The sequence below is a fragment of the Typopeltis vanoorti genome, chromosome 16 (assembly GCF_054136105.1).
Source record: "Typopeltis vanoorti isolate ZY-2024b chromosome 16, IOZ_Tvanoo_1.0, whole genome shotgun sequence".
NCBI lineage: Eukaryota > Metazoa > Arthropoda > Arachnida > Uropygi > Thelyphonidae > Typopeltis > Typopeltis vanoorti.
The window spans coordinates 30,886,520-30,899,282 of record NC_143564.1 but is presented as its reverse complement, the minus strand read 5'-3'; the positions used below and the strand labels follow the sequence as shown (position 1 = coordinate 30,899,282).

The 12,763-nt window shown below is 33.7% G+C and overlaps 1 protein-coding gene across 1 annotated transcript; it reads left to right on the top strand.

Moving 5' to 3' along the window:
* The first annotated feature begins 6,655 nt into the window (after window positions 1–6,655).
* Window positions 6,656–9,356, top strand: pygo (pygopus family PHD finger). The gene has a single exon (XM_090406260.1). It carries the CDS (start codon window positions 7,051–7,053, stop codon window positions 7,651–7,653), a length of 603 nt encoding a protein of 200 aa, XP_090262386.1. The 5' UTR covers window positions 6,656–7,050; the 3' UTR covers window positions 7,654–9,356.
* The last annotated feature ends 3,407 nt before the right edge of the window (window positions 9,357–12,763 follow it).

Below are 12,763 nucleotides of genomic sequence, written 5' to 3'. Positions count from 1 at the left end.
CAAATCATCCATATACAGTAGATGGGAAATTTGAACATTATATTTGAAAATTTCTTATCCATTTTTGTTTTCTTCAAAATCATAGACAAAGATCGAAAGAAATGTTGAAGGGTAACGATGACAAGGAATCACCTTGGAAAATTCCACGTTTAATGCTAATATCTCTGAATCGTTCATTATTGACTATAAAAGTTCTTTTCCATGATTTCATAGCAGTCAAAAACAAACATATATTTTTGCTAATCCCAAATATTTCTAGTGACTTTGGGATCCAGGAGTGTAGGAGGGAGTCGAATGCTTTCTTGTGATCTATCCATGCCATGTTTAAGTTAGTTTTTCGTCTTTCTGAATTTCTGAGGATCATTTTATTAATAAGGATCTAGTCTTTTGTTTCTCTAGATTTTTTAAAATTGCTTTTTTTGTTCAATCGGATAAATCTGATAAGTAGTGGTATATGAAATTTGCTATAATTGCAGGACAGCTTAAGCGTAGTTAGTAGGCATGTTATTGAGCGATAATTACTTGGGTCCGTACCCTTATCCTTATCTTTCATGAAGAAAAGTACTCCCACATATCCACTGAGTCTGACTGCAACAAATAATTAAATTGTTCTGTTATTCGACCATATAGACTGGTTAGATGCTTTCACCAAAATCCATGTAATTTGTCTTTACCAGGTGCGCTCCAATTTTTTAAATTTCTATCCTGCACACCGACCATTTCTTTAGTAATAATGGCATTTTGCATTTGTTTTTGTTTCATTTCTGATTTCCTTAATCCATGAGGTATCTTTATTGTGTTCAATAGGATTGTCCCAGATTGACTTCCAATATTCGAGTGTTTCATCTTTTTTTAGTGAATGATTATTTATTATTTGCATTTCTATTTCTCTGCAGAGACAAAGAAGTGACGTTGGTTCAGTCAAAATTGCATATTTTGTACATATGCAATTGATTCTTCCTTCATGTCTTTTAATTTCTTGTGCAGTCGCAATAATTCTTTGTTTTATCCCTTCAGGAACTTCAGCAGTTGTTTTGTTGGGCAAATTATATGTACGGTATGTAATGAGTTTGTTTTTGATGCTATTATTTTTCAACAAACTTCCAGCTGGAAGTTTGTTGACTTTTCGTCACAACCGGATTTTCCATGGTGCAGATTGCTTCATCTTCGGCTTTTGTTCTTGCGGGTTGCAGCCAAACTTCATTATAATGATATAAGCTTTCTTGTATAAGAGCTGATTTGATACTTTTAAAATTTTAGTTGAGATTGTTTTTATCACAGCATTTGCATTTAAGAGGAGTTGTTTTAGCTTATGTTTATGTAAGGCTTTTAATGTTGGTGGTCTATAGTCATTCATGGAGTTCATATGTTCCAATAAGACCGATTCATTTTAAACTGTACTTCTGTCAAAATATTTTGAGGTATGTCGTCAGCTTGATGATCACTGAGTTGAATTTCGAAGTTAGATACAGCTACCTCCTGATAATTTGTTGCTACTGGCACTGTTGGAAAAACGCTTTGTGGAAAATGAGATTCTTTCGGGCCATAAGTTTTTGTTCTGTTAGGATTTTTTTTTTCTTTGAGTGTTTCTGTGAATGTTTGTTTACAAATCATGTGCATACGCTTTCTAAAACCCCGTTTTTCTGGTGTTGATCTGTAAAAATACTTCATAACTTCCCTGTTTTCTTCTGCAATCAATTTTTATGTTTCGTTTCTTCTAGTAGCTTTTTTAGCTTCTTACCCTGGTTGCCCAGCAAGGAGAACTAGATCCTGTAGCCCATTTGTCGCCTAATGCACAGGATTTCCAAAATATATGCAGTTCTTGATGACCCGGGCGTCGACTGATTCGGTATGGATTTCCTCTTGCTTTTCACCATTAAAATGGAGAATGGAACATTGTTAATCTGGCTCCTCAGTTGAGACCCGTGTGACAAGGGTGGCCCTAGTGTTAGCTACGCTACCGCCTGCACAGCTCTCAACATCAGTGAAGCAAGTGCTACCCGCAGTGGTAGCACTTGCAGTTGACTCACGCACCACACTCACCGAACGTAGGGTGCTAAAGAATATGTAAAAACCGCCATTCGTCGGCCGACACGTTGAATGCAGAGTTCGGGCCTCGACTGGAACACGAATCTGCACAAAAACATTCAGAACCGAGGCTCACAACATGGGTTTCCATGGTAGGACCACAATATGCAAAACTCCACATTACCCGAACAAACATGCAGCCTCGTCTTCGGTGATACAAAGAGCGTGTACAGTGGGGCGTGGAAGCTTGGAAAGTTGAGTTATGGAGCGAGCAAATGGACGGGGGAAATGTGTGGCGTATGCCTGGTGAACGTTTCTTACTAGAGTGCGTAACCCTAACTATAAACTTCGGAGATGGCGGTGTGATTAGTATGATCCTGATTTTGTTGATGGCGCACATTTTAGTGTGCGCCACGAGAAGGTGAGGATTGGACATCAGGTCAGAAGCCATAGTCAGTTCTCTGCATTCCCCAAAAGGCCACATGAAGGTCTCCTTCCAGTTATCCTGTTTTGACCATTAAGCACCCTCTTATTACATTGTATTGTATATTTGAAGACAGAAGGACAGCCAGTCTCCATTCTTCAAGGATTCAGTATTAGTGATCTTATTCTATCAATGAATCCAGCCTTCACAAGGAAAGGAGAACGAGTATGGCAGAGAACTGCCGCCATTTATTGGTCCAATATTTATTTCATATTATGCTATACTATCGACAATTTCCCTCCACATTCGTATCCAAAACAGTCTGTTAACAGTCAGGAATCTAATATTGTCAAATCTTATATTTTGGTCTTCTAAGATATTTCTTACTGCATCAATACAGCTATATCTTGGTCTTTGAATATTTTCCCTAGCATTTTAGCATCAAGCATTCGTTTTGTTAATCGTTCATCTCCCATTCTGTTAAAGTGACCGCACAGACTAAGATTTGATGTTCTCACACATTCCTGAATGCTAACAATATCGGGTTCCTTCCGATACCTTCATTTTTAACATGATTCTCCCATTTGTTGACTCTCCTAATTTTTCTCAGAACTCTCATATCTGTGGTCTTGACTTTGATTAAGTGTTATTTGTAACCCATCCCTCAAATCATAGCTTTTGTCTTGAACACTGTCTGGTATAATGCTAGTTTAGTGTTCTGACTAATTTCTCCCTTATTCCAAATAAATGTATTTAGCTGACTACCTCCATACCTGTTTTGCTAATTCTGTTGTTTATTTCCATATTTAATTTGCCATCTTCACTAAAAATTATTCCCAAATAGCTAAAATGTTTTACTTGTCTTATAGGTTTTCCATTTAGAATGCAGGTAAAGTTTTCTATGTTCCTGCCTATTTTCATAGCTTTTGTCTTTTTGTTGCTGGTTTTCAGGTGTATTTATTACACTAGTTATTCAGTGTAGTTAAGAAATTCCGAAAACTTTTGGATTTATTGAAAAGTGTAGTATCATTTGCATAAAGTAAAGAGTTGAGATGAACTGTTCTATTTTGATATCACGTTTAAAGCCACTTTCCTTCACATGTGATTCATATAGGAGAATGTTCCATATATACAAAGCTGATATGCAGATCTTTATTGTATTTCCATATTTTCCCCACTATTTATCTTATGGAACATATCTGTCTTGTGTTTGTGTAATTTGGTTAATTCATTGATATCAAATTTGAAAATTCCATTTTAGTCAACCCCCCCCAGTCTTTTGTGTAAATTAAAGCCCCCCCCCCAAAAAAAATTGTTTTTAACGTTACACAATAACAAAATCAACCACACTAAACACCTGATGGCAACAGTTACATACCCTATCACCTTGTTATCCTTAAACCTACCAATAGTCTGTAGAAGTGAGTTCAGCTTTGGATGATAACGAATCATTCTATAAGAACTCTGCTCCAGTGGCCTGGAATTCAAGCTTCTGACACCAGGCTTTACACATTTGAACAGATCGAATATCATCTACTGGAGTTGCATTTCCATATTTTTAACAGGTTTATTTGGTTTACCCCCCCCCCCATCCCAGTATTGAACTGTACAGATGACCGCATTCGTTCTCATTTTTATGTTTTTATGTTGTAAAAAACCTTCATTTTCATTTCTGCTACCTTTTGTGATAATCTCCATTTCTAAGCCTTTCCAAAAGCCTCTGGAATATATTGCTGGCTTCATATTGTTTTGTTAGGTATTTTTCACGAAGTCTTCTCATGAGACTTGTTCAGCTACTTTCATACAAGTTACAGAGGACAATGCAAGCTTTTTCCTGTACCGAGTGACTTCTCTAATTGAATCACTGTTTTTTTTTTTTTTTTTTCAGATTTTGTCACTACATCTCTGAGATTTAGTTATTGTTTTCCAGTTCTTTTACTTTATTTCTGCAGTACTATTTGTATATTTGAGTATACAGTTCACATCTGTAAATTGTTCGATTCATAATTCCTATTGAGTGCTCTAATAACTTATTTTACTTTGTCTTGATCCCTCATAAAAACAAAGCAGTTTCACAGCCGGCAAGATATTTGATTATGTTGTTGTATCATCATGTTATACGGTGCTTCCATAGGTAAGTCGCGGGGACTTCGAGACATTTGCGCTTTTGGTCAGAAATACTTGAATTTGGATCTTCCGGAATCTTTGTGAGTTCTTTTGATGTGAACTTTTATAAGGTCGTTATAAAGGAACTGTAGCAGATTTTTTTTTTTTCCCCTGCTTGAAAGAACGTGGTTTTTGATTCTCGTAAAACAGACAAACCGTTCGAACAGTTAACAAATATACTGGCTTCATAATTGTTTCGATCGTAATTCCAATTAAACCAAAACCTCATGTTATGCGTGTTGCTTTATCAAGCCTATCATATTTGATCCGCACACAGATCCCACATTTACACTGAACAAATTATAGAAAAAAGAATAGAATATAATCTGCCAACATATATGGCCTTCCTGGATTATGAGAAAGCATACGATCAAATAAACAACAAAAATAATCAGTATACTATATGAATTGAAAGCTCCACCTCAAATCACAAAAGCAATAGCAAATATAATGGAAGAAAGCTATATTAAAATTAATAATGAAAATCGAAAAAATTAAAACCAATAGAGGTCTCATTCAAGGAAGTGGATTATCACCAATACTCTTCAGTATATATATATATGGAAAAAATTTCAAAAGAGGAAGAAAAACAAAATCATAGGAATTAAAATAAGAAATAAAGAATTACCCAGCCTTTTGTATGCTGACGATCAAGCTATTTTTGTAAAAATGAAGACCAATTACAGAGAAATCTACACGTATTGAACAAGACAATAGAACAGTATGACATAAAAATCTCACTAAAAAAACGAAATCAATAGCATTTCAAGGTAAAGAAATTAAAAGATGCAAGCTAGTCATCTCATCCACAACAAAGTAATAGAACAAGTGAACAAATTTAAATATTTAGGAAATTACATAAGCCCCAATGGAGAAATCGACATTGCATATAAAAAGCAAAAATTCCTAGCAGTCATTGGAACTTTGAACAGACACTTCAATAAACAGATGTTTAGAACAACCCAAATAAAACTATATAAAATAATAGCCAAACCAATTCTGAAATATGGTAGTGAAACATGGACTTGGGGAGAACAAGATAAAAGACAAGTGGAAGCTGCAGAAATGAAGTTCCTAAGACCGCTCGCAGGCAATAAAAGAATAGACAAGATAAGAAATGAAGAAATAAGAAAACAATTATCCATAATTAACATAACAGAAGACATCACAAACTATAGAAAGAACTGGAAAAACCACATAGAATGAATGAGAACAGATGACCAAATATTGCCTGGAAATATAAACTAAAGGGACACTGATCAAGAGGAAGACCCAGGAGGAGATGGGCAGAAGACTTTATAAACCCTTGAAAACGTTACTGGCAAACAATTGCCTAAGAAGAAGAAGATATTTGATCCGCTGTTTGTTGTTCATTTATTTGTACATCTGGATAGACGTCTACTGGGGTGCACAAAGGTAATGTTAGGTTTGGACACTGGGTCAGAAGCCCAGTAGTAAATGGAGAGATGTGTTTGCCAGGTTGCTAGATTTGGCCTTTAAGCTATTAATAAGATATTTAAAAAATGTACATAGTTCTTTTCTTTCTTTTTTTTTTTGTTACACTTAGCAGAATTATTTTTACCAGAGGAATTTTTTTAAAAAATACACTGCATTTCAAATTAAAAGTTTAAATGGATACCAATGAAAAATTTCTGTAACTTCTATCAGTAAAGCAGGAAAGGTTAACAAAATAAATATTTCACAATCCATTTTTCTTTAAAATATCAAAAACGCCCTTAATATTTCTCAATCATTCATTCCAAATTTCGAGCTTCAGACGACCTAATAATTTATTTATTTATTGTATCCATACTTTTTTCTTTTGTTTTTCTAGTCAAAGTGTAATTTTGCCAGTTTTCATGTCTTTTGTTTAGCCTTAAAGAAGAGGAAAGGAATTCCTATATATATGATCATTCTCAACTTTAGTAATAAACTATCGCTTTAAATACGAACCATGTCAACATAGTCAGCTTCTGTACTTTTCTGTGCACTTATACGGTATGTAAAACCCGAAGCATGTGATTTCAGGTTTTACATTTCGTAGACGGTACCATTATGTTTATAAAATAATTTTCTGTGTGAAACAATTAAGTAATGGTTATTTTTGTTATACCATACATGCTGATAAGTACAGCATGTAATTTTTGCAGAAGTTTTGTGAGAACTAAATTTTATTAGAAATAAAAATGTTGGTACCGATTTCAGATTTTAGTGAACGCTGAAATGCCGCCGGTCAGCACTTTGTATCGTATTTCGTCCTGATAGATGATTTTGATTTCTGTAATGAAGTTTTCTTTTAAACCTCTGTGTTTGCCAGAATAGCAAATTATGCTTTTATTATGAAAACTTATTAATTTAGTAGTTCTATTATTTCTAAAGTGTGGACTGAGTGTTTTTTCAAGTATATTAAAAACTGCGTGCATTTTTTTTAAATGCCAAGAGAAAGACGACCTAATCAAAAGTTCAAAGAAGGAGACACAGATGGTGGAAGTGGGGATATGAAGATAGAACAACCAGAAAGTCCATCTGCTAAAAAACGGAGAACATCCAATACCAATAGTACGACTCAGGCAAGTCCATCATTGCCCGATTTAGTTCCCCCACCACCGTTAACAGGCTATGGAGAGACAATCATTGCCAGTAATCCGTTTGATGATACTTTAACACCATCCAATACCCCTTCAGTGCCAAATGTAGCAGTACCTACAATGAACTCAGTTTCTGGACTTCCTTTGCATTCTAAACCAGTACCCATGTCGTCAGGAAAAGTATATCCTCCAGACCAGCCAATGGTCTTCAATCCGCAAAATCCCAATGCCCCACCTATATACCCGTGTGGTATATGCCATAAAGAAGTGCATGATAATGATCAAGCAATACTTTGCGAGAGTGGCTGTAATTTTTGGTTTCATCGTGTCTGCACTGGCATTACGGAGCCAGCATATCATTTACTTACAGCTGAAGTATACGCAGAATGGGTTTGCGATAAGTGCCTATCCTCAAAAAACATTCCCCTTGTGAAATTCAAACCTTAATGTTGTAGTTTATTGTATTAGTGAAAAGAGAGGATGTGTGCGTGTGTGTTGGTTTGTATATGGAAAGATAAACAAGTGCAAATTACATAATCTCAGCAGGGTAAATACGATTATTTCCACCCGCGCAGGAAACATTCATTGGACCTTCTAGGGTACAGAATCTGTTCATAGAGTTTAACTGAACCCGTATAAGGCCCTCCCCTCCTATTGCTATATTGTGGTGTGGTAGTTACATCACAGTAATCAGTACAATTATAATAGTTTTTTTTTTTAATATAGGAAAATATATAACTAATACAGTTATAGTTCTTTTAATATAGGAAACTATACCGTAATAGATTTGCTCTATTGCTTCTATCAAATTTTTATTAGTTAACTTAATATCTGTAGTTTATATGCTGTTAAAAATTGTAACTCTGGGCATTATAGTACATACGAAGAAGTTGCATATTACTTGATTAACGCTTAAATCGCATGTACCAATTTATGCTGAATCTATCTAATTTAATTTCTTTTCTGTCCGCGAACGTGTTCATGGACAGAAAAGAACTTTTACGTATATGTTATTATAATATAAACTGATGCAAACTAGTTGATATAATTTCAAATAGTTTACATTTTTAAAAATGTTTAGCAGAGATATATTCTTTTGACATATGTTGGATTGCTAGTTGTGCTAAGGTGCAGCTATATATGCATTAGGTGCATAATAATATTAGATCTGATATTTATAAGATATATATATCTAATATAGTATTATACAGTGTATTATATTATATAATACAACTAATATTATATAGTATTATACAGTATTTTATTCAGGTTTAAATTTTTGTATTGTTAATTATGAATAGCATATGGGTAAATTCCACAGAGTTAAAAGAATTGTAATTTGCATGCACTTGCATTTGTGAGATAAATGCTGTATATAAAATGTTTACTAATTGTTGTTTCCAAACTGTTTGATGATAGTATTTTTGAAAAAAAAATTTTTAAAAATTCCTAAAAGTATATTTGAAAGAACAATAAATATATGTATTTATGGTTCCTTCATAAAGAAAGAAGACAATTAATACTAAAAAAAAAAAATTGTAATAATTGAATTTCAGTTGACAAACTATCCAGCTTTATCAGTGATTATTGCTGATACAGCTCCATTATTAACTACTAAATCTTTTGGAGATTTATAGCCTTAAGGCAGATTAATTTGCATTAATGCATTACCCCCCCCCCCCCCCATTGGTATAAGTATGAATTTTTGCCACCCTTAAGCAATAAGCATTCATTTGGACATGAGTGAGTTTTTCCTTCCTTCCTTTTTTATTTCTGGTTTTGATGTTTCTGCCAATCTTTGCTCCATTTGATATACTTCTTAATATACAGTGTCATAAGAAAAATAAATAGGTTATCTGCATTGTTTTGTTTTGTAAGTTTCCTAATTATAATCAGATGGCAACTGATTTGGAATATTGTGAAAAAAAATATTATACCAGATGTTTGGTAAAGTGCTAAATGGTTTACAATATATTAGTGTCTATTTTTATACTGATTTGTAATTTATTTTACAAAGTTTTTACAGTTAAGTTATCTTCACTGTTAAGATAAGTTTTATTATAATAAACTAAAATATGTATTATTTTCAGATACAGAACATGGACAAGAAAGAGCAGCACAATAAACAAACTCAATCTCAAAAACTTTAATATTTGAGCATTCTGAATGTTGTGTAATTCATTCCACAGTCTCCTTCTTTATTCTTTTACCTATGGAGCATTTAATAGTTGTATTTCAATATCATTTCCATTTAATGGATTAGAATATACATCTGCAGTTAACAGACATTTCTGTAAAGCAGATAATTTAATTTAATCCATGAAAAATCTACAAGATTTACATAAATTCTGTAGTTTATTGTAATATTTCCTTGAAAAGTCAAAAAAAAAAAAAAAAAAAAGTTTAGCTCTTTTTTTTTTTTTTAGCTCATTTAAAACAACAACAATGAAAAACAAACAGAATAGAACTAAAAAATAAGATTATGGGTAAGAAAACAGATGGCTAGGAGCAAGAAAGAGAGGTTAGGATTATAAGATTCTGTCAGATAAGTGAACAATTTGTGTTCACTTATCTACCCACATAACATGCATTTAGACTAATTTTTCAAGGATGTCAGTCAGATGGGGGGGAGGGGTTAAACTCAGATTATTTTTTCAGGACATTGCTATTTAGAATCTTTGTCTGATTTTTTTTTTTTCATTTGTATGTTGGATTAATAATGATGATTGTACCTTATTGCTAATATATTTTGATTCTGTTTTTTTTCATAGTACTGTTTTATTAACTTCTAAATTAAAATTGTATGTTTAAAAAAACTTTTAATTTTTTGTGATCTCCAACATGAAGTGCCATTTTCATTTGTGTTTTGTTTGTTTGTAACATCCATTTTCAAAATTTTTTTTCACAAAATTAATTGTGCATAATTTACTTTAAAAGATTCTTACCTATAAACTATATATAGATGTAATCTGATGTTTTTAACAATTTTTCACTCGTCATTTTGATATATGTCCTCTCCTGATCTGCAAACTTTTAAATGCACATCCTTGTTATGTTCACGTGATTTCTTGACCTTGCTTAAAAGTGTGGTCCTGACAACTGCTATTTGACTTGAACCCAGATTTCTCTTCCATAAGTTTTCTTAGCCTTAAGTATGCTTGCATAAATCTTATCTGAATGTTCAGTATGTATATTTCTTTGTAATGCTCACATTTAGTCTTATTTCTCATTCTTGCAAATGGATATGTTTTAGTTTTTCTCTAGTGATCTGGAGAAGCCAATCTCTTGAATGAAGAATATTCTTATCAGTTTTTGTTACCATTTGCTATCTTTTGATTCTTTTTTACAATAATAATTTCTCAATTTTTAAGCTTTTTCAATAGTCTCCAGAACATTTTATCACCTCCATGATATTTTTCATATTCTTCCCAAAGTTTTCTGACTTTTATTTAGCTGCTTTTATACATAGCTTAGATTGCTTGCATTTTTATTGCTGAATTATTTGTGAGGAACTTTTGATATGAGTTTTTCTATTTTACAGCTTTCTTCTTGAGTGTCATGAAGTGCTTATCTTTCTATTTTTGTTGACAACTTAGCCACATTATATATTACATTTGTCAAGAAATTATGGTCTTGTTTAGTTCTTTACCCAAGTGTAAGCACAAAGTTTGCACGGAAGTATTTTCATGATTAGGCTTCTTGTATATAGACTCTGACGCATATCAATTGCCTTTAGTATCCTATTATGCAAGTCCATCTTTTTGGACTTGCATAATGCTGTTCATTATGGAAGGGTCACTACTCAGATCAATTTGAAACTTTGAGGTCTCATCAGTAGGAGCTAGTAGGCCCAGTAGAGATACCGAGGTTGATTTAATGCAAGTCATATATTTCCCACATACAGGTTCTAAAGGCGAGCCTCATTGGCTGAGTGGCTAGTGTATCTGCTCTCCAACCAAAAGGCTCCGGGTTTGAATCCTGCCGTGGACATAGATGTTTGTGATTGTCTCTGAAAATACTATTCGTGGTGGTGGGTGATAGATGGTGTTGATGTAGTTGTGGTTTGTTGATTCGTGGATTGATTGGTGAAGATAGAGCTGTAGAGCAGGGGCCCTCCCTCGATGAGTCTTTGGACTCCCTGGAGGTGTCACGTAATAATAAAAAAAAAAAAAATAATAATGAATTCCATACACAAGTAGTCTATCACCTTATTATTAAATACTCGAGATCAGAGATAGTTGTAAAACATATTTTTCACTTGGTGTTAGAGTAAATTATACTTGCTAAGAACTTATATTCTTGTTTAATCCTTTATCCAGGTGTAAGCAGGCAAAGTTTGAAGTATCTTCATGATTTCATGAAGATACTTAATGAGTGGTATTGTGTCCACTGATGAGACCTCAAGAACGGTCAAACTCTGGGTAAACATTTTCCCATAATGCATGTCTGAAAGGAAGTGTACTTTGCATTATAGGATGATAGGCAATCGATGTGAAGTGATTAGCCTTAGTGTAGTGGTGGAGATACTTCTTCCAAACTTTGTTGCTTACACTTGAATAATGAATCAAACAAGAATATCTTGACATTCTTGTTTCTTGACAAGTATAATTTACTTTATAACCAAGTGAAAAACTTTCTACAAGTCTGCTACATGATATCCTGGCTGAATCAGTCGCTATTTTCTTCAGATTTTTCCAGTGGATCTCCAAGATTTTGTTGTAGTTGTTTCCAAGCTCTTTCAGTTTCTCTAGTAATATTTATATGTAGATTCAATATATTGCTCATTTTTATCTTGCTCAAAATTAAATGATTACTTCCTGTTCCAAATTCTCTGCTCCTCTATCCTGAATCCTGAACTATGAAGATATGACTGTCGATGAAACATAACTTATTTCTTTATTGTTCTTTCCATGAAAATATATTGAAAGATGGTGTTAGGAATGAATAGACCATACCCTGAACAGAAATCTAGCAACTACTTACTGTTATTAGATTTTGCTCTTTCATCACAATATTCCTGGGAGTGGTTTCTTTGCTGTTCAGGTTTCCAACAATCTCTTTTTCTTTGTTAATTATCCTTTCAACTCTAAGAAATTCCAGTTTTTCCTCTACTAGAACCTTCCGTGGAATCCTAGCTGTCTCATGCTTAGTTTTCCATTTTGAAGTCAATCTTCACTTGAAACTGCTTGCCATTTAAGTTTATCTTCATGTTTAGTGTTGAATAGTATAGCTACTACTCCCTTTTGTTTGATCACTGTTGTTGCTCATTCTAACTTTGTATTGTCTTTTTCATCTTGGGTAACACCATTTTTGGTACAGTTGGTGGTACCTATCTTCAGTTCTGTTGAGCTCGTTTGAGTAGCTAACTTACCTCACAACAACAGTGGAGCGAGAGGGATGCTTAATTACATTATCTACCAATAATTGTCCAGACACTTTAGCAGGCAAACCCTGATATTGGGCATGTCCATCTTTGGTTTTGATCACCTTCTGCACCCTTTGAAGGAGGCTTTCCACAAATGTGCAGCTTACCTCTGGTGGAATTTGTCTCCATTCC

Coding starts and splice junctions, on each gene's coding strand:
- pygo (XM_090406260.1), top strand. CDS start 7,051: ATGCCAAGAGAAAGACGACCTAATCAAAAGTTCAAAGAAGGAGACACA.